We start from the raw sequence: 22,974 nt of genomic DNA, 5'->3' as shown, positions 1-22,974 counted from the left end.
TTGAAGTCTGAAATGTGGCAAAAGGTCGCAAAGTTCAAGGGGGCCGAATACACACACACATATTAGCAGAGACCCTAGAGAATAAAATGGCAAATCGCTGCAATCTTTTATGTGTCACACTGTATTTGCCCAGAAGTCTTTTAAAACACAGTTTTTTTGGGAAAAAAATAAAAAAACTTTAATGAATTAAAAAAAACTGCAAAGTTAGCCCAATTTTTTTGTATAATGTGAAAGAGGTTACGCCGAGAATCGTGATCTTTACTCTAAGCAAAGAAAAATCACGATTCTCATTTTCTCCAGAATTGTGCAGCTCTACTATATACTGTGTTTTTGTTGGTACAATCCACACATGGTCACAAGAAGACATGTAGTGTATTTTTTCATCGTGCTGTGCTGGCATCACTTCTCTTACTGCTCCTACACCTTATACACAAAGTAGGCCGCATCTGCAAGATACTCTGGCTCAGGGAAGTATGACAAGAGCGCTACAGCTTCTCCCATTGACTTACTGCCGGACCCGTCCAAGCTAAAGAGCGGAGCACGCCTCAGACAGTCATAAAACCCGGAGCTGCCTTCTCAGACAGCCCGCTTCTCCAAAACAAATGTTATCCCAGGAATGTGCTTTGAACACGTGCCTTCCACGCCTGGCGTATGAGAGGAGCGAGAAGTGAGCGCACTGCATCGCACAACAAAGACTGTTGTCAGCTTTTCCCTACAACAGCTTCGGTTGACAAAAAAAAAAAAAGCCACTGCTCTCACATAAATATGCTTCAACCCGAGACTGAACAGCACCTTTGAAGAGCATTCCCACTTTTGCAGGCAAATTTGAGAAAACCGCACTATACAGTGGGGGAAAATTATTATTTGATCCAGTGCAGATTTTGTAAGTTTGCCCACTTATAAAGAAATGAAGGGTCTATACCAGGGGTCTTCAAACTATGGCCCACCAGTTGTTTAGGAACTACAATTCCCATCATGCCTGTGAATCTCAGAGTTTTACAATGCCTCACGGGATGTGTAGTTTTGCAACAGCTGGAGGGCCGTAGTTTGAGGATCCCTAGTCCATACGGTCGTTTTTTTTTATCATAGGTGTATATTAAATGATAGAGACAGAATATCAACCAAAAATCCAGAAAAAAACACACGATACAAATGTTAAAAAACTGAGTTGCAGTTCAGTGAGTAAAAAAGGTATCTAATCACCAAGCAAAACATGACTTAGTAGTTGGTGGAGAAATCCAATCAGAGATCAGACATTTCTTGTAGTTGGTTACCAGGTTTGCAGACATCTCAGGAGAGATTTTGGTCCACTCTTCTTTACAGATCTTCTCTAAATCCTTAAGGTATCTTGGCTGTGCTTGGCAACTAGAAGTTTCAGCTTGCTCTATAAATTTTACTATAGGAATAAGGTCTGGAGACTGGCTAGGCCACTCCATGACCTTAATGTTCTTCCTCTTGAGCCACTCCTTTGTTGCTATGGCGATATGTTTTGGGTCATTGCCATGCTGGAAGACCCATCTACGACTCCCTTTGGCTGAGGGAAGAAGGTTCTCAAAGATTTTACAATACGTGGCCCCGTCCGTTGGCCCCTCAATGTGGCAAAGTCGGCCTGTACATTTGTCAGAGAAACCGCCCCAAAGCATAATGTTACCACCTCCATGCTTGACTGTAGGGATGGTGTTCTTAGGGTCATAGTCAGCATTTTCTTCCTCCAAACACGGCGAGTCGAATTAATGCCAAAGAGCTAAATTTTGGTCTCATCTGTCCACAGCACTTTCTCCCAATGCTTCTCTGAATCATTTAGATGTTCATTGGCAAACTTCAGACGGGCCTGTACATGTGACTGCTCCAAACAAAAACAAGGTGGATAAACCACCTATCTCCTGCGCTCAGAAAAGCCGACTCCTTGAATGCTCTGTCCACGGGACTTTCAAAATGGCGTCTTGGATGGCTAGGTACATGTGCCTTCTTGAGGAGGGGGACCTTGCGGGCACTGCAGGATTTCAATCTATGGCGGCGTATTGTGTTACCAATGGTTTGTTTGGTGACTGTGGTCCCAACTGCCTTGAGATTATTCACAAGCTCTTCCTCGTGTAGTCCTGGGCTGATCCCTCACTTTTCTCATGATCATCCTTACCCCATGAGGCGAAATCTTGCATGAAGCCCCGGACCGAGGGCGATTGATGGTTATTTTATATTTCTTCCATTTGCTAATAATCGCTCCAATAGTTGTCTCCTTCCCACCAAGCAGTATGTGCTCATGTGGTACATCAGGGAAAAGATTGTAGACCTGCACAAGGCTGGAATGGGCTACAAGACTATCAGCAGGAATGATGGTCTTGTAGCCCATTCCAGCCTTGTGCAGGTCTACAATCTTGTCCCTGATGTACCACATGAGCACATACTGTAGCCAGTCTGTGGGAGTCAGAATTATTGTTGGTTGGTAAGGGGATCAAATACAAACCCAATTCCAAAAAAGTTGGGACACTGTACAAATTGTGAGTAAAAAAAGGAATGGACTAATTTACAAATCTCATAAACGTATATTTTATTCACAATATAATATAGATAACATATCAAATGTTGAAAGTGAGAAATTTTGAAATGTCATGCCAAATATTGGCTCATTTTGGATTTCATGAGAGCTACACATTCCAAAAAAGTTGGGCCAGGTAGCAATAAGAGGCGGAATAAGTTAAATGTACATATATGGAAGAGCTGGAGGACCAATTTGCAACTTATTAGGTCAATTGGCAGCATGATTGGGTATATAAAGAGCCTCTCAGAGTGGCAGTGTCTCTCAGAAGTCAGGATGTGCAGAGGATCACCAATTCCCCCAATGCTGCGGCGATAAATAGTGGAGCAATATCAGAAAGCAGTTTCTCAGAGAAAAATTACAAAGAGTTTGAAGTTATCACCATCTACAGTGCATAATATCATCCAAAGATTCAGAGAATCTGGAACAATCTCTGTGTGTAAGGGTCAAGGCCGGAAAACCATACTGGATGGCGGTGATCTTCGGGCCCTTAGACGGCACTGCATCACATACAGGAATGTTACTGTAATGGAAATCACAACATGGGCTCAGGAATACTTCCAGAAAACATTGTCGGTGAACACAATCCACTGTGCCATTCACCGTTGCCGGCTAAAACTCTATAGGCCAAAAAAGAAGCCAAATCTAAACATGATCCAGTAGCGCAGGCGTTTTCTCTGGGCCAAGGCTCATTTATAATGGACTGTGGCAAAGTGGAAAACTGTTCTGTGGTTAGACGAAGCAAAATTTTTTATTTTTGGAAAACTGGGACACCATGCCATCCGGACTAAAGAGGACAAGGACAACCCAAGTTGTTCTCAGCGCTCAGTTCAGAAGCCGGCATCTCTGATGGTATGGGGGTTGCATGAGTGCGTGGGGCATGGGCAGCTTACACATCTGGAAAGGCACCATCAATGCTGAAAGGTAAATCCAAGTTCTAGAACAACATATGCTCCCATCCAGACGTCGTCTCTTTCAGGGAAGACCTTGCATTTTCCAACATGACAATGCCAGACCACATCCTGCATCAATTACAACATCATGGCTGCATAGAAGAAGGATCCGGGGACTGAAATGGCCAGCCTGCAGTCCAGACCTTTCACCCATAGAAAAAACATTTGGCGCATCATAAAGAGGAAGATGTGACAAAGAAGACCTAAGACAGTTGAGCAACTAGAAGCCTGTATTAGACAAGAATGGGACAACATTCCTATTCCTAAACTTCAGCAACTTCTCTCCTCAGTCCCCAGATGTTTGCAGACTGTTATAAAAAGAAGAGGGGAGGTCACACAGTGCTAAACATGGCCTTGTCCCAACTTTTTTTTGATGTGTCGATGCCATAAAATTTAAAATCAACTTATTTTTCCCTTAAAATGATACATTTTCTCAGTCTAAACATTTGATATGTCATCTATGTTGTATTCTGAATAAAATATTGAAATTTGAAACTTCCACATCATTGCATTCTGTTTTTATTCACAATTTGTCCCAACTTTTTTTGGAATCGGGTTTGTACTTATTTTACTCACTGAACTGCAACTCAATTTATAACATTTGTATTGTGTGTTTTTTCTGGATTTTTGGTTGATATTCGTTCTCTATCATTTAAAATATACCTATGGTAAAAATTATAGACCCACCATTTCTTTGTAAATGGGCACACTTACACAATCCGCAGGAGATCAAATCATTATTTTCCCACACTGTATGTTTGTCATGTCTTCCCATTTAGCCCCAGTTTACACCAAATGCGGCTTTGAAATCACGCTACTTCAGGATTGCACACAGCCGTTCAGCAGGTCTTGGGTGTGAATCATTGGCTGTGACTTGCTGGCAAAATCCCGCTGTGTACAATCACAGTGGGAGCCAGCCCGGGGGGGGGTCCTAACTCTTGAAAGGAGACGGCACAGTGCCAGTAAAGCTGGATACACACTATACAACTTTTGTTTTTAGATTACCTTTAGATTTACCTTCAGCTATGTAGTGCAAGGGTCTGACTGATTGCATACAAATTGAAAGCGTTTAGATTTGACCTCATATTATGGTTTTGGAAAATCTAAAGGAAAAAAATCTAAAGACAATTTTATAGTGTGTATGGCCTCTAAGTCCTTTTGCCTACAGTGGCCGCTTGTCCGCAGCACAATGCGAGCGGTAAGTGGTTACACAACACTTTGCATTTACTTTGTAGCTCCAGTTTATTGTTCCTCGCAATACAATTGTGTTACTGCAATGGGTAGCAGTGATAGGAAACAAATTATCCCAAATGGCTGATAGGAGAATTACAAACAGGGATTATAGCTAGAAACGATCTGATTCACAGTAATGGAGGACAGGGCGAGCTCACGTGGCCAGTAAAGAAAGCTTTGACAGCCACCTGGTGGAGTAAATCTACAGACCAGACCAGTCACCATGTATCGGGGTGAACCAGTCCAGAGGAAACAACTACATCACTGCTAAACACTGCAGGATTTTATTAAGGACCAGTTCACACCACATACACTGGGCCAGGGTGGCCCCGTATACTTCAGAATGTAACCCATTCCAGTGTGACCCCGTGCACTCCGGCCCACACCCTGGGCCAGGATAACCCCGTGCACTCCCACCCATATCCTAGTCAGGGTGACCCTGTACACTTCGGAATGTAACCCATTCCAGGGTGACCATGTGCACTGTAACCCATACCCTGGGACAGGGTGACCCCTTGCACTCCGACCCATACCCTGGGACAGGGTGACCCCTTCCACTCCGACCCATACCCTGGGACAGGGTGACCCCTTCCACTCCGACCCATACCCTGGGACAGGGTGACCCCTTCCACTCCGACCCATACCCTGGGACAGGGTGACCCCTTCCACTCCGACCCATACCCTGGGACAGGGTGACCCCTTCCACTCCGACCCATACCCTGGGACAGGGTGACCCCTTCCACTCCGACCCATACCCTGGGACAGGGTGACCCCTTCCACTCCGACCCATACCCTGGGACAGGGTGACCCCTTCCACTCCGACCCATACCCTGGGACAGGGTGACCCCTTCCACTCCGACCCATACCCTGGGACAGGGTGACCCCTTCCACTCCGACCCATACCCTGGGACAGGGTGACCCCTTGCACTCCGACCCATACCCTGGGATAGGGTCACCCCTTCCACTCCGACCCATACCCTGGGATAGGGTCACCCCTTCCACTCCGACCCATACCCTGGGACAGGGTCACCCCTTCCACTCCGACCCATACCCTGGGACAGGGTGACCCCTTCCACTCCGACCCATACCCTGGGATAGGGTGACCCCTTCCACTCCGACCCATACCCTGGGACAGGGTGACCCCTTCCACTCCGACCCATACCCTGGGACAGGGTGACCCCTTCCACTCCGACCCATACCCTGGGACAGGGTGACCCCTTCCACTCCGACCCATACCCTGGGACAGGGTGACCCCTTCCACTCCGACCCATACCCTGGGACAGGGTGACCCCTTCCACTCCGACCCATACCCTGGGACAGGGTGACCCCTTCCACTCCGACCCATACCCTGGGACAGGGTGACCCCTTGCACTCCGACCCATACCCTGGGATAGGGTGACCCCTTCCACTCCGACCCATACCCTGGGATAGGGTGACCCCTTCCACTCCGACCCATACCCTGGGACAGGGTGACCCCTTGCACTCCGACCCATACCCTGGGACAGGGTGACCCCTTCCACTCCGACCCATACCCTGGGACAGGGTGACCCCTTCCACTCCGACCCATACCCTGGGACAGGGTGACCCCTTCCACTCCGACCCATACCCTGGGACAGGGTGACCCCTTCCACTCCGACCCATACCCTGGGACAGGGTGACCCCTTGCACTCCGACCCATACCCTGGGATAGGGTGACCCCTTCCACTCCGACCCATACCCTGGGATAGGGTGACCCCTTCCACTCCGACCCATACCCTGGGACAGGGTGACCCCTTGCACTCCGACCCATACCCTGGGACAGGGTGACCCCTTCCACTCCGACCCATACCCTGGGACAGGGTGACCCCTTCCACTCCGACCCATACCCTGGGACAGGGTGACCCCTTCCACTCCGACCCATACCCTGGGACAGGGTGACCCCTTGCACTCCGACCCATACCCTGGGACAGGGTGACCCCTTGCACTCCGACCCATACCCTGGGACAGGGTGACCCCTTCCACTCCGACCCATACCCTGGGACAGGGTGACCCCTTCCACTCCGACCCATACCCTGGGACAGGGTGACCCCTTCCACTCCGACCCATACCCTGGGACAGGGTGACCCCTTCCACTCCGACCCATACCCTGGGACAGGGTGACCCCTTCCACTCCGACCCATACCCTGGGACAGGGTGACCCCTTGCACTCCGACCCATACCCTGGGATAGGGTGACCCCTTCCACTCCGACCCATACCCTGGGATAGGGTGACCCCTTCCACTCCGACCCATACCCTGGGACAGGGTGACCCCTTCCACTCCGACCCATACCCTGGGATAGGGTGACCCCTTCCACTCCGACCCATACCCTGGGACAGGGTGACCCCTTCCACTCCGACCCATACCCTGGGACAGGGTGACCCCTTCCACTCCGACCCATACCCTGGGACAGGGTGACCCCTTCCACTCCGACCCATACCCTGGGACAGGGTGACCCCTTCCACTCCGACCCATACCCTGGGACAGGGTGACCCCTTCCACTCCGACCCATACCCTGGGACAGGGTGACCCCTTCCACTCCGACCCATACCCTGGGACAGGGTGACACTGTACACTTTCGGAATGTAACCCATTCCAGTGTGACCCTGGGCCGGGGTGGCCTCGTGCACTTCAGAATGTAACCCATTCCAGTGTGACCCCGTGCACTCCGGCCCACGCCCTGTGCACTTCAGACTGTAATCTGTTCCAGTCTGATCCTGTGCCATCCGGCCTATACAGCCGTGCGACTCAAATAAAAAATAAACCAAAAATGCAGAGAATTTTTTATTTCGATAAGCGATGCGTTTTTGAAATTATGCAGCAAAGATGCTGACATTCAGGACTATTTATAAAACGCAGCGCACCTGCAGCAAAGCGATGAGAACAGTTACAGAGGACTGAGGCTCCAATCACACTTGGTGTAGCGGGAAATCACTTTTTTTTGTGCGTTTTTCACTCGTTTTCCTTGCGCCACACATAGAGCAGCCCATTCACTTGAACGAGTCGCCCTACGCACGCCAAAGACATTCCCGGAACCTTTTCGGCGTGGAATGTTCCATTTTTATGCAGCGCTGTAAAACGTGCGTCTGATGACTTCATCTGGGGTGCAGGTAACAATTATTGGCAATGCATGCTTCCGAAACGCGTTGCAAAACATACTTTTCCTGTGCGTTTTGTCGGGTGTCATCAGAGCGGAAGTCCACGCAGACATTAGCAACGCTTATTTACGTTTGGGCGCACTGCTATTAACCCCTCCCCTATTGGGGGGTACAGTTATTAATAATGGGGTACCCCAGGTTGGATATCATTACTGTAATACATAGGAGGTGATTACACCCAGCCAGGCCTCTATCATTGGGTGACAACCCCTCACAGACTGGGAGAGACATTACAGATTATGGCCTGACCATGGCAGCTCCCCCCTACCCCGGCTTACCTGTAACCAGCTTCTCCTCATTGAACCCGGCAGCGCAGCTGGTGAGAAGCACACAAGGCACAGAGGCCATGGCTGCCTCCGCTGTCCCTTCCTGTACGGCTAAGAAAACTACTTCCGCATGGCAACCGCCCAACTTCCGCATGGCAACTGCTCTACTTCCGCCTGAACTGCTCATAACAAAAGCTTCGCTTCCGCCTGACCTCCTCATGGCGACCGCTGCACTTCCGCCCGTCTGGCTTCCCTCCTCCCCTCAATCACGATTGGACAGTTCAGGCATCAGGTGGTACAGCCAGCTGAGCGTCCCGTCGCCATGGCAACAAGCGCATTCTCTGAACACTCTCGCTATGGCCGCATCCTCCGGGGCCGCCGATCCTGTGGGGCTTCTCCTGGTGCAGGTAGATCGATGAGGGTGATATTCACGTGGAATTTTAGGCAAAACTTTTATTTTCATTATAGATAGAATAATGGAGATTTATAACCTCTCTCAGGTTTTTTTTGCCATCTGTGTCCCCATTGTGGAGATTTCCCTTCACTTCCTGTCCCATAACCACGACAGGAAGTGAGTGGAAAACCTTTCAAAGTGTCAACAGAACTAATGTCCCCCCATTGAACCATTTCCCAACTATTCCTGTTCTGGTGACAACCGAAAATGTGGGATTTTCTTTCCCCTTTGGTGTCACAAGGACAAATAGAGAGGGGGGATCTCAGTAATGGGGACACAGAGAGCAATAAAATCCTGACAGGAGTTCTAATTCCACTCCACTTTATCCATAAGTAGTGTAGAAATGAAGGTAGGACTTTTTATTGTTATCTGTGTCCCCGTTGGAAGATTTCCCTTCACTTCCTTTTCTATAGCCAAAACAGGAAGTGAGAGGAAAACCTTCCAAAGTGTCACCAGAATTACTGTCCCCCCCCCCCCCCATTGTAAGATTTCCCTTCACTTCCTGTTTCATAGCCACAACAGGAAGTGAGAGGAAAATCTTCCAAAGTGTCAGCAGAACTAGTGTCCCCCATTGAAAGATTTCCCTTCACTTCCTTTTTCATGGCCACAACAGGAAGTGAGAGGAAAATCTTCCAAAGTGTCACCAGAACTAGTGTCCCGAAAGATTTCCCCTCTATTCTTGTTCTGGGGACAACCCAAAATGTGGGATCTTCTTTCCCCGTTAGTGTCCCCTTTGGGGAGATTTCCCTTCACTTCCTGTTCCATAGCCACGACAGGAAGTGAGTGGAAAACCTTCCAAAGTGTCTCCAGAACTAGTGTCCCCCCATTGAACCATTTTCCAACTATACCTGTTCTGGGGACAACCAAAAATGTGGGGTTTTCTTTCCCTTTTGGTGTCACCAGGACCAATAGAGAAGGTGGATCTCAGTAATGGGGACACAGAGAGCAAAAAAATCCTGACAGGGGTTCTAATTCCTCTCCACTTTACCCATAAGTAGTTTGGAAATGAAGGTAGGACTGTTTATTGTTTTCTGTGTCCCCATTGGAAGATTTCCCTTCACTTCCTGTTGCATAGCCACAACAGGAAGTGACAGTTAACCTTTCTAAAGTGTCACCAGAACTAGTGTCCCCCATTGAAAGATTTCCCCTCTATTCTTGTTCTGGGGACAACCCAAAATGTGGGATTTTCTTTCCCCTTTGGTGTCACCAGGACAAATAGAGAAGGGGGATCTCAGTAATGGGGACACAGACAGCAATACATCCCTGACAAGGGTTCTAATTCCTCTCCACTTTAGCCATAAGTAGTGTAGAAATGAAGGCAAAAATTTTTAATGTCATCTGTGTCCCAATTGGAGAGATTTCCATTCACTTCCTGTCCCATAGGCACAACAGGAAGTGAGGGGAAATCCCTCTAGCCTGTCTAAAGAACTAGTGTCCCCCCATTGGAAGATTTCCCCTGTATTTCTGTTCTGGTGACAACCCAAAATGTGGGATTTTCTTTTACTTGACTGGCCGGCGCTCTACTCCTCTCGTCCCAACTGATGTCAGTGGGGAAATCTCAGCCCCACCCGCTGCAGCTGTCAGACATAGAGAGGAGAGAGCCGGCCAGTCACGTGACCAGCCGGTCCTCTCCTCCTCTCATCCCATATGACGTCAGCTGGGAAATCTCAGCCCCGCCCGCTGCAGCTGTCAGACATAGAGAGGAGAGAGCCGGCCAGTCACGTGACCAGCCGGTCCTCTCCTCCTCTCATCCCATATGACGTCAGCCAGGAAATCTCAGCCCCGCCCGCTGCAGCTGTCAGACAGGGAGAGGAGAGAGTCGGTCGGTCACGTGATCAGCCGGTCATCTCCTCCTCTCATCCCATATGACGTCAGTCGGGAAATCTCAGCCCCGCCCGCTGCAGCTGTCAGACATGGAGAGGAGAGAGTCGGTCGGTCACATGACCAGCTGGCTCTCTCCTCCTCCCCCTGGTGTGAAGGGAGTAAGGATGTTTTCATGTGTATACATAATAATGTTAATTTTGTGAACATTGTTCACACTTTTACCTATTTTTATATGGCATAAAAGTTTGTATTTAATTTTATCAATCAATGGAATGCGTTCCTCTACAGGTACAGAACGATCTTGAACATTTAAAGAAGAAACTAGCGAGCTCCAATCAGCAGAATGGGGCCACGGTGGATATCCAGACTCTGGAGACGGCAATACAGAGGACGGAGCATGGAATAAAGGTGAGTGAGGAAGCTCTGCTCTCTGTATACAGCATCAAGTATACAGTAAAAGTAGATTTGTCAATGACACTAAACATGGTCAGCGCAGCATCTGCGTCCCATTTTATAGCCGGATGCCTACAGGCCACCAAGAGGTAGACTGCGATGCGTTTCACTACAAACCGAAATTCAGACAAAATTTGCGTGATTTGGAGATTCGGATGTATCCAAATCTCCAAATCACAATAGTAACGAAGTTCAACAAATCCAAAATAAACTATAACCTAAAACAACTAATTAAAGGGTAACTCCACTTTCGTGGGGGAAAAAAATCAGCAAATAAAGAAAAAAATAATATATAAAAAATTATTATATCTATTTATTATTATATAATAATAAATTACAATATAGCGTATACAATTGTGACACAAATCATATTGTAATTGAATGTTATTAAAAATGACCTTTCCTTTTCAATCTGCAGCTATTGTAATTTTCTGAAAATGCAATACAATATGGCCGCCTGGAGCTGTTCTGTACACAGAATGTACAGTATCTCATAAAAGTAAGTACACCCCTCACATTTTTGTAAATATTGTATTCTATCTTTTCATGTGACAACACTGAAGAAATGACACTTTGCTACAATGTAAAGTAGTGAGTGTACAGCTTGTATAAGAGCCGGTTCACACTGAGGCGATCCGACTTCGGGGGGCGACCTGTGAAGTTGCGTGCACCGCTGTGCACCGCTACTTCGGCGCGACTTGCAGGGACTTCACATAATGGAAGTCTATGCAAGTCGCTCCGAGGTCGCCTCAAAGAAGTACAGGACCCTTTTTGCTGTCCCCTCAAAATAACTCAACACAGCAGTTTAATTTCTAAACCGCTGCCAACAAAAGTGAGTACACCCCTAAGTGACAATGTCCATATTGGGCCCAAAGTGTCAATATTTTGTGTGGCCACCATTATTTTCCAGCACTGCCTTAACCCTCTTGGGCATGGAGTTCACCAGAGCTTCACAGGTTGCCACTGGAGTCCTCTTCCCCTCCTCCATGATGACATCACAGAGCTGGTGGATGTTAGAGACCTTGCACTCCTCCACCTTCTGTTTGGGGATGCCCCACAGATGCTCAATAGGGTTTATGGCTGGAGACATGCTTGGCCAGTCCATCACCTTTACCCTCAGCTTCTTTAGCAAGGCAGTGGTCGTCTTTAAGGTGTGTTTGGGGTCGTTATGTTTGAATACTGCCCTGCGGCCCAGTCTCCGAAGGGAGGGGATCATGCTCTCCTTCAGTATGTCACAGTACATGTTGGCATTCATGGTTCCCTAAATTGTAGCTCCCCAGTGCCAGATCATGACACTCCCACCACCATGCTTGACTGTAGGTAAGACACACTTGTCTTTGTACTTCTCACCTGGTTGCCCCCACACACGCTTGACACCATCTGAACCAAATAAGTGTATTTTGGTCTCATCAGAGCACAGGAGATGGTTCCAGTAATCCATGTCCTTAGTCTTCCTGTCTTCAGCAAACTGTTTGTGGGCTTTCTTGTGCATCATCTTTAGAAGAGGCTTCCTTCTGGGATGACAGCCATGCAGACCAATTTGATGCAGTGTGCGGCGTATGGTCTGAGCACTGACAGGCGGACCCCCCACCCCTTCAACCTCTGCAGCAATGCTGGCAGCACTCATACATCTATTTATTTCCCAAAGATAACCTCTGGTTAAGACGCTGAGCATGTGCACTCAACTTCTTTGGTCGACCATGGTGAGGCCTGTTCTGAGTGGAACCTGTCCTGTTAAACCACTGTATGGTCTTAGCCACCGTGCTGCAGCTCAGTTTCAGGGTCTTGGCAATCTTCTTATAGCCTAGGCCATCTTTATGTAGAGCAACAAGGGGCCATGTTGAACTTCCAGTGACCAGTATGAGAGAGTGAGAGTGATAACACCAAATTTAACACACCTGCTCCTCATTCACACCTGAGACCTTGTAACACTAACGAGTCACATGACACCGGGGAGGGAAAATGGCTAATTGGGCCCAATTTGGACATTTTCACTTAGGGGTGTACTCACTTTTGTTGCCAGCGGTTTAGACATTAATGGCTGTGTGTTGAGTTATTTTGAGGGGACAGCAAATTTACACTGTTATACAAGCTGTACACTCACTACTTTACATTGTAGCAAAGTGTCATTTCTTCAGTGTTGTCACATGAAAAGATAGAATAAAATATTTACAAAAATGTGAGGGGTGTACTTACTTTTGTAAGATACTGTATACTGACCACACCCCAGAAACATCCTTTCCTGCTTGTGTGATTGGCTCACCAATTTTCCCAGAAGTCTGCACTAAGATACAAGTCAGATTTCTGGCATTCCCTGCAACTAAAATGTCTTTTTTGGTGAGATCCTCCCAATAGGAACACGTCTAAAGGGATGCAGACCCAGCAGATTTCCCCATTAGAGCTCTGCAACTGCCACAGCTGATAGATAATTATGAAACCACTCCCATTAGACCCACTCAGCACAGAGGAACAAACAATGATTTCTTGAGAATAACAAAAGATAGGAATCTGCAACAAAGTTTGTTACAATCCCTGCAATGTACAGAGATCACCCAGAGGGGAATGTTTTTTTCTCAACAAAAGTGGAGTTACGCTTTAATTTGTTTCATTCGGATGGCAGGATGAGATAGTTTGAGCTTTTTGTTAATATTTGATGCATCCGAAATAACCTAACAACATAACAAATGATCTGAATTGATTTGGATCCATTCTTTTTTATTTACGTTGAGCGTAGCGTGAATATTCTAATAATCAGCCGATTCTTTTTGCATTAACATTTTTCTTTATAATAAAAAATGTCATACATTTGAAATGGAAACATATTGCAATACATACAAATAAGGTATAACCGTGAAATAAGATGATTCCTACTTATTGTGTTTGGGTTGGATGGAGGCGGATCTATCAGAATCTCAGAATCCTAACATAACGAATTAATCCAAAATGAATTTGTTCTACCAGTGCCGTAACTAGAACCTTCATGGCCCCGGTGCAAGAAACTATGAAGGGCCCCTCTGACCCCCCAGCCAGTGCCCTTCCTTTCAAACCCAGTGGCAGAACGCCAGGGCCCAGTCGCAAGTGCGACCTTTGTGACCCTGGTAGTTTCACCACTTGTGTCAGTAGTTTTTTTTTTTTTAATTGGTATTTCATTTATTTCATTTTTACTAATTTTTTATTCATTTATTTTTTTTTATATTTTTACAATTTTTTTAGGAGCCCCGTTGAGGGACTTTGGTCAGATATCAGGGGTCTAAACAGACCTCCAATGTTTCACCTTTGAGACAGAGAAAGAAGGTTGAGGACACAGCCCTCAATCTCCATCTCTGTAGCCTCAGCTGCACAGAATGAATGGACCGGAATAACTCTCTACAGAGCTTGCCCTCCTTTCACAAAACTGAAGCATAATAAACAGTTTGCTAAGTTTCGGTTATGAATGGACAGTGTCAGTGATCAGTATGGAAAAGGGACCCTGCAGCTTTATGCCATAATGTGCTAGTTTGCTCCAGAGCTTCACAGGTTGCCACTGGAGTCCTCTTCCACTCCTCCATGATGACATCACAGAGCTGGTGGATGTTAGAGACCTTGCGCTCCTCCACCTTTCTTTTGAGGATGCCCCACAGATGTTCAATAGGGTTTAGGTCTGGAGACATGCTTGGCCAGTTCATCACCTTTACCCTCAGCTTCTTTAGCAAGGCAGTGGTTATGGGGTCATTATCATGTTGGAATACTGCCCTGCGGCCCAGTCTCTGAAGGGAGGGGATCATGCTCTGCTTCAGTATGTCACAGCACATGTTGGCATTCATGGTTCTCTAAACTGTAGCTCCCCAGTGCCGGACCATGACACTCCCACCACCATGCTTGATTGTAGGAAAGACACACTTGTCTTTGTACTCCTCACCTGGTTGCCGCCACACACGCTTGACACCATCTGAACCAAATACGTTTATCTTGGTCTCATCAGACCACAGGAGATGGTTCCAGTAATCCATGTCCTTAGTCTGCTTGTCTTCAGAAAACTGTTTGCAGGCTTTCTTGTGCATCATCTTTAGAAGAGGCTTCCTTCTGGGACGACAGCCATGCATACCAATTTAATGCAGTGTGCAGCGTATGGTCTGAGCACTGACAGGCTGACCACCCCCACCTCTTCATCCTCTGCAGCAATGCTGGCAGCACTCATACGTCTATTTCCCAAAGACAACCTCTGGATATGGCGCTGAGCACGTGCACTCAACTTCTTTGGTGGACCGTGGCAAGGCCTGTTCTGAGACGAACCTGTCCGGTAAACTGCTGTATGGTCTTGGCCACCGTACTGCAGCTAAGTTTCAGGGTCTTGGCAATCTTCTTATAGCCTAGGACATCTTCATGTAGAGCAACAATTATTTTTTTCAGATCCTCATTGAGTTCTTTGCCATGAGGTGCCATGTTGAACTTCCAGTGACCAGTATGAGAGAGTGAGAGCGATAACACCAAATTTAACACACCTGCTCCCCTTTCACACCTAAGACCTTGTAACACTAACGAGTCACATGACACGGGGAGGGAAAATAGCTAATTGGGCCCAGTTTGGACATTGTCACTTAGGGGTGTACTCACTATTGTTGCCAGTGGTTTAGACTTTAATGGCTTTGTGTTGGCTTATTTTGAGGGGACAGCAAATTTACACTGTTATACAAGCTGTACACTCACTACTTTACATTGTAGCAAAGTGTCATTTCTTCAGTGTTGTCACATGAAAAGATATAATAAAATATTTTCAAAAATGTGAGGGGTGTACTCACTTTTGTGAGATACTGTACATTGTACGTTCACATCAGTCCCTACCCTCAAGGGGCTTACAGTCTAAGGTCCCAAACTCACATTCATACAATTAACCTACTAGCATGTCTTTGGAGTGTGGGAGGAAACCGGAGTACGCGGAGGAAACCCACGCAGGCACCAGTGAGTTCTTGGGAGGAGCAAAGAGTTAAAGGTTCAAGAGAAACAAGTTTGTCTAATGCAGTAGTCTCCAAACTGTGGCTTGGGGGCTAGATGAAGCCCTTTGCTTGCCTTTATCCGTCCCTTGAGGCACTACTTCAGCCACTAATACAAGGCACTATTCCTACGGCTGACACTGGCAATGGGGCACTATTCCTCTCACTAACACCAGCAATAGGGCACTCTTCCTCTCAATGACACCAATGATGGGGTACTATTCCCCCCACTGATACCAATGATGGGGCACTATTCTTCCCACTGACACCAATGATGGGGCACTATTCCTTCCACTGATACCAATGATGGGGTACTATTCCTCCCACTGACACCAATGATGGGGCACTATTTCCCCCACTGACACCAATGATGGGACACTATTCCTCCCACTGACACCAGTGATGGGGCACTATTCCTCCCACTGACACCAATGATGGGGCGCTATTCCTCCCACTGATACCAATGATGGGGTACTATTCCTCCCACTGACACCAATGATGGGGCACTATTTCCCCCACTGACACCAATGATGGGGCATTGTTTATTCTCAGGAATTTTTCTACTCACACTGGCCACAGTCTGAAGGACAGTAAACTAGCCCTTTGTTTGGAAAGTTTGGAGACCCCTGGTCTAAAGGATCCCTCAGGGAACTGTCCTGAATCTCAGGTGGCTCAGCAAGAAGAGTTACTGCCAGAAACAGCAGAGGTCCTGAGTTCAGATCCAGGTCCTGATAGCTGTAGATTTAGTAATTATTAAAAGGGGTTCCCTGAGCCTGGAAAGGTCTTTCAAGGGTTTCTCCATGTAAGAAGGTTGAAAAAGGCTGTTGTGGACCAAAGTATTCTGTCTCAAAACAATATTACACAAAGATATCCTTAAAGACCCCAGGCAGGTTCTCCGAAATCTGATCAGTTGACTAAGAAACAGCAAACACTTGTCCATCGTATTTTGCTTGCAGCGAATGAGCACTGGCAGAGAGTTTAACCACTTTACCACCGGAGGATTTTGCTGTCTTACGTCCAGGCCACTTTTTGCGATTCGGCACTGTGCGACTTTAACTGACAATTGCGCGGTCGTGCGACGCTGTACCCAAACAAAATTTACGTCCTTTTTTTCCCACAAACAGAGCTTTCTTTTGATGGTATTTGATCATCTGTGTGATTTTTACTTTTTGCGCTATAAACAAAAAAAAAGAGCGAAAATTTTGAAAAATAACAATATTTTTCAAATTTTTTATATGAAATTCCCCCAAAAAATGTAAAAATCAAAATTTTTTATCATTTTTGGCCAATTTGTTTTCTGCTACATATTTTTGGTAAAAAAAAAATCGCAGTAAGCGTATTTTGATTTGTTTGCACAAAAGTTATTGCGTTTACTAACTAAGGGAAAGATTTCTGTCATTTTTGGTGTTTTTTTTTTAACGAGTAATGGCGGCGATCTGCAATTTTTTTTGAGGGACTGCGACATTGCGGCGGACAGATCGGACCCTTGACTGACATTTTTGACACTTTTGGGGGTACCAGTGACCAGTGTTCCCTTTAAGGTGCGCGCGTGCGCGGACGCGCAGTGGAAATTACGTCCCGCGCAAGCACCTAGTTAGACGGCGCAGACGGAGCGGCCAGGGAGCAGAGCGTGCACCCCGAGAGCACGCCCATCGTGTGACAATAGCGAATGAAAATTCGCTATTGTCATACGGGTCCTCCTCCTGGCCAATCAGGGAGCGGGTCCTCCCGCTTCCTGATTGGCCGAAAGGCCAACTTCATGCCATTGGCCGAGGAGGAGGCGCCGGGACTCGGGAGGATGGAGACGCGGGAAGCTGGAAGCCGGGGACTGAAGACAGAGTGCCGTGACCGTCCGTGAGGTAAGTGCACGGGGTCGCGGGGGGGCATTGCTGTGGCACTCTGCAATTTATTGGGGGCATTGCTGTGGCACTCTGCAATGTATTGGGGGCATTGCTGTGGCACTCTGCAGTTTATTGGGGGCATTGCTGTGACACTCTGCAGTTTATTGGGGGCATTGCTGTGGCACTCTGCAATTTATTGGGGGCATTGCTGTGACACTCTGCAGTTTATTGGGGGCATTGCTGTGACACTCTGCAGTTTATTGGGGGCATTGCTGTGGCACTCTGCAATGTATTGGGGGCATTGCTGTGGCACTCTGCAGTTTATTGGGGGCAATGCTGTGGCACTCTGCAATTTATTGGGGGCAATGCTGTGGCACTCTGCAATTTATTGGGGGCATTGCTGTGGCACTCTGCAATTTATTGGGGGCAATGCTGTGGCACTCTGCAATTTATTGGGGGCATTGCTGTGACACTCTGCAGTTTATTGGGGGCATTGCTGTGGCACTCTGCAATGTATTGGGGGCATTGCTGTGGCACTCTGCAGTTTATTGGGGGCAATGCTGTGGCACTCTGCAATTTATTGGGGGCAATGCTGTGGCACTCTGCAGTTTATTGGGGGCATTGCTGTGGCACTCTGCAATTTATTGGGGGCAATGCTGTGGCACTCTGCAGTTTATTGGGGGCAATGCTGTGGCACTCTGCAATTTATTGGGGGCATTGCTGTGGCACTCTGCAGTTTATTGGGGGCAATGCTGTGGCACTCTGCAATTTATTGGGGGCAATGCTGTGGCACTCTGCAATTTATTGGGGGCATTGCTGTGGCACTCTGCAATTTATTGGGGGCAATGCTGTGGCACTCTGCAATTTATTGGGGGCATTGCTGTGACACTCTGCAGTTTATTGGGGGCATTGCTGTGGCACTCTGCAATGTATTGGGGGCATTGCTGTGGCACTCTGCAGTTTATTGGGGGCAATGCTGTGGCACTCTGCAATTTATTGGGGGCAATGCTGTGGCACTCTGCAGTTTATTGGGGGCATTGCTGTGGCACTCTGCAATTTATTGGGGGCAATGCTGTGGCACTCTGCAGTTTATTGGGGGCAATGCTGTGGCACTCTGCATTTTATTGGGGGCAATGCTGTGGCACTCTGCAATTTATTGGGGGCAATGCTGTGGCACTCTGCAGTTTATTGGGGGCAATGCTGTGGCACTCTGCAATTTATTGGGGGCATTGCTGTGGCACTCTGCAGTTTATTGGGGGCAATGCTGTGGCACTCTGCAGTTTATTGGGGGCATTGATGTGGCACTCTGCAGTTTATTGGGGGCATTGCTGTGGCACTCTGCAGTTTATTGGGGGCAATGCTGTGGCACTCTGCAATGTATTGGGGGCATTGCTGTGGCACTCTGCAGTGTATTGGGGGCATTGCTGTGGCACTCTGCAGTTTATTGGGGGCATTGCTGTGGCACTCTGCAATGTATTGGGGGCATTGCTGTGGCACTCTGCAGTTTATTGGGGGCATTGCTGTGGCACTTTGCAGTTTATTGGGGGCAATGCTGTGGCATTCTGCAATGTATTGGGGGCATTGCTGTGGCACTCTGCAGTGTATTGGGGGCATTGCTGTGGCACTCTGCAGTTTATTGGGGGCATTGCTGTGGCACTCTGCAATGTATTGGGGGCATTGCTGTGGCACTCTGCAGTTTATTGGGGGCATTGCTGTGACACTCTGCAATTTATTGGGGGCAATGCTGTGGCACTCTGCAGTTTATTGGGGGCATTGCTGTGGCACTCTGCAATTTATTGGGGGCATTGCTGTGGCACTCTGCAGTTTATTGGGGGCATTGCTGTGGCACTCTGCAGTTTATTGGGGGCATTGCTGTGGCACTCTGCAATGTATTGGGGGCATTGCTGTGGCACTCTGCATTTTATTGGGGGCATTGCTGTGGCACTCTGCATTTTATTGGGGGCATTGCTGTGGCACTCTGCAGTTTATTGGGGGCATTGCTGTGGCACTCTGCAGTTTATTGGGGGCATTGCTGTGGCACTCTGCAATTTATTGGGGGCATTGCTGTGGCACTCTGCAGTTTATTGGGGGCATTGCTGTGGCACTCTGCAATGTATTGGGGGCATTGCTGTGGCACTCTGCAGTTTATTGGGGGCAATGCTGTGGCACTCTGCAGTTTATTGGGGGCATTGCTGTGGCACTCTGCAGTTTATTGGGGGCATTGCTGTGGCACTCTGCAATTTATTGGGGGCAATGCTGTGGCACTCTGCAGTTTATTGGGGGCAATGCTGTGGCACTCTGCAGTTTATTGGGGGCAATGCTGTGGCACTCTGCAGTTTATTGGGGGCATTGCTGTGGCACTCTGCAATTTATTGGGGGCAATGCTGTGGCACTCTGCAGTTTATTGGGGGCATTGCTGTGGCACTCTGCAATTTATTGGGGGCAATGCTGTGGCACTCTGCAGTTTATTGGGGGCAATGCTGTGGCACTCTGCATTTTATTGGGGGCAATGCTGTGGCACTCTGCAATTTATTGGGGGCAATGCTGTGGCACTCTGCAGTTTATTGGGGGCAATGCTGTGGCACTCTGCAGTTTATTGGGGGCATTGCTGTGACACTCTGCAATTTATTGGGGGCATTGCTGTGGCACTCTGCAGTTTATTGGGGGCAATGCTGTGGCACTCTGCAGTTTATTGGGGGCATTGATGTGGCACTCTGCAGTTTATTGGGGGCATTGCTGTGGCACTCTGCAGTTTATTGGGGGCAATGCTGTGGCACTCTGCAATGTATTGGGGGCATTGCTGTGGCACTCTGCAGTTTATTGGGGGCATTGCTGTGGCACTCTGCAATGTATTGGGGGCATTGCTGTGGCACTCTGCAGTTTATTGGGGGCATTGCTGTGACACTCTGCAATTTATTGGGGGCATTGCTGTGGCACTCTGCAGTTTATTGGGGGCATTGCTGTGGCACTCTGCAGTTTATTGGGGGCATTGCTGTGGCACTCTGCAGTTGATTGGGGCAAGCTGGTCACTCTGCATTGACGTCCCCCCCCCCCCCCAATTGCTCAATCTAAAGGTTTGCGCTCAGAAATTTTTTTATTTGCTCAGCACAGTAAAAAATTAGAGGGAACATTGCCAGTGACATTACTACAGTAATCAGTGCTATACATATGCACTGTTACTGTAAAAATTACATTGGCAGGGAAGGGGTTAATTTTATTGGAGAGGGAGGGGTTAATGTATGCCTGGTGCTTACTGACATGTGGGGTGGGAGGGGACTGAGTGACACAGGGACAGATCGCAGGTTCAGCTATGCTGAACCCTGCAATCTGACCCTGCCTGTCACTTAGGAGATCCGCCCGCTTTGTTTACACAAGTGGGCGGATCTCCACACTCGATTCCCAGATGATCGGGGAAGAGCGGCGGTGATCACCGCCGCTCCTCCCCTGGCCCGACTCCCGCTGTGACTGAAAACAGCGGGAGCCCACAAGGGGAGGAGTCCAGCGACGTAGGTCTACGTCGCTGGATGGGAACGAGCCACATTGCCGCGGTAGCAGCAATGTGAGCGGGACTAAAGTGGTTAAAGACACATTTTTTTCTATTCTCGGAAGTCAACAATAACATGGTAATGGAAGGCTCACCAGTATCCTGAATGCCAGACACAACAAATTCCTGAAAATCTGGGAACGTTGCATAACATTATATCACCCGGAAATGGAAACTGATAGTCTTTGCAGCCTTTGATCCGCCTGATGTTGAGGGGGAGCTCCTCACTTCTAACCTCCCTAATGACCAGGCGCTTTTGCTCCCTGCACATTTCAGTGTAGGGATAATGGTACCACCAATACTAGTACCAACCCAATGTTTCAAATGTCTTCTTCTATTCTTCTACTTCTCCACTCTTAGACTCTTACTTTTATAACATTTTCTTCTTTCTCTCCCTGACATTGCATCAAAGACGTACAGTAGGTATAGAGAAAAGAATCACCCCCCATTAAAAAAAAAAAAATCACATTTTGTTGCTTTGCAGGCTGAAATGAAGACAGGCACCGTTTTTGTTTTATCCATCTGTATTTACTTAGTGCAACTTATAACATCCAAGTGAAAGATAGAACAACATTATATCAAAAAAAAAAAAATAAAATTGAGTTGGAAAAAGGATCACCCCCTCCTAAAAATGACTTGTACACTCAGGTAAAATCAGGTGTAGGTAATTACCTTCTCAGTGGCACACAAAGCCATTTGACTTTCAACTGTAATCAGTTGTGGTCATTTTGATTAGCTCAGCCTGAAAAGAGCTTTCCTGGAGCATTTCAGTCTTTGGTAGTGCAACTGAAGCAAACACTCAACTATGCGTGGCAAGGCACTGTCACCGGGATCTCCAGGATAAAGTTTTGGACAGCCACAAAACAGGAGATGGATACAAAAAAATGTCAAAGCCTTTATCAATACCTAGAAGCAGAGTGACGTATATTATTAAGAAGTGGAAGGTATTTGCAGGGCTGCTGATAGAAATTATAGGGCCCCGTACAGACTATCTGACAGGCCGCCCCCCCAAGAAAATAATAAAGCTATATTTCGATAAAAATACAATAAACTTATGATTAGCAGACACAAATACAACAGAATTCCTGCTAAATCTAAAGGATGAAACTGAGTTGATAAATAAATCTATGTGTGGAGGAGGTGTTGGGGCTCATGCACATCAGTGAATCAGTGGTTCATTTATGTGGCATGAACCACCTGGAGCTGTACGAACACAGCTGAAGGTCCTAGCTTGACAGGCATGGGGGTGCAGGTGTACAGCCTGAACGCAGACAGTGCATTTGGGGAGCTCTCACCTGCACACCCGTCCAAGTATGGCCTGCGGCTGTGTTCATACAGGCGCTGCATCCCCATAGAATGACAGGCGGCTCCAGCCCAAACCACTCCTTCACACAGCCAGGGTGCCTGTGTAAATTAGCCCCTAATTATATTTTTCCAACCTAAAAAACAGATCTCTCCAGCTGTGTGCTGTCACTACTGAAAGGGGTTCCATCTTCATCTGGTCTTCTCTCTGGTTTCTTGGGCTCCAGTCGTTTGGCCAAACTGCGATGATGTAACTCACACGCATGCGCACGGGAGTCATGGTCACTGCACTCCTCTCTCAATGGATGGCATGCTGTCCATTGAGAGTGCAGTGCACGTGCGCTGGTGCTATCACCGGCTGCTGCGTTTAGGAGATATTCACTGACCCTACATGTAAGTCTTATTATAGGCTTACCTGTAGAT

General features: G+C 47.6%; 2 protein-coding genes across 2 annotated transcripts in view; one reads left to right on the top strand and one right to left on the bottom strand.

The window, feature by feature from the left end:
- The window catches only part of AAGAB (alpha and gamma adaptin binding protein), a 58,896-nt gene extending 50,572 nt beyond the window's left edge, over positions 1-8,324 (bottom strand). Inside the window, exon 1 of the mRNA XM_082253033.1 lies at positions 8,176-8,324. Within this exon, the coding sequence (XP_082109159.1) occupies positions 8,176-8,317 (142 nt within the window). The 5' untranslated portion in view covers positions 8,318-8,324. The remainder of the gene's footprint in view (positions 1-8,175) is intronic.
- Positions 8,325-8,485: 161 nt separating this feature from the next.
- IQCH (IQ motif containing H) overlaps positions 8,486-22,974 on the top strand; it is a gene marked incomplete at its 5' end in the record, with an annotated part of 256,557 nt that continues 242,068 nt past the window's right edge. The window contains 3 exon segments of the mRNA XM_082253044.1: positions 8,486-8,505; positions 8,507-8,570; positions 10,730-10,849. Of these exon segments, the coding sequence (XP_082109170.1) occupies positions 8,486-8,505; positions 8,507-8,570; positions 10,730-10,849 (204 nt within the window).

This window comes from Pelophylax lessonae (genome assembly GCF_965119305.1).
Source record: "Pelophylax lessonae genome assembly, chromosome: 4".
In the NCBI taxonomy this organism is placed as follows: Eukaryota; Metazoa; Chordata; class Amphibia; order Anura; family Ranidae; genus Pelophylax; species Pelophylax lessonae.
The sequence above is the reverse complement of the archived record's forward strand: the minus strand, read 5'-3'. Positions and strand labels throughout refer to the sequence as shown.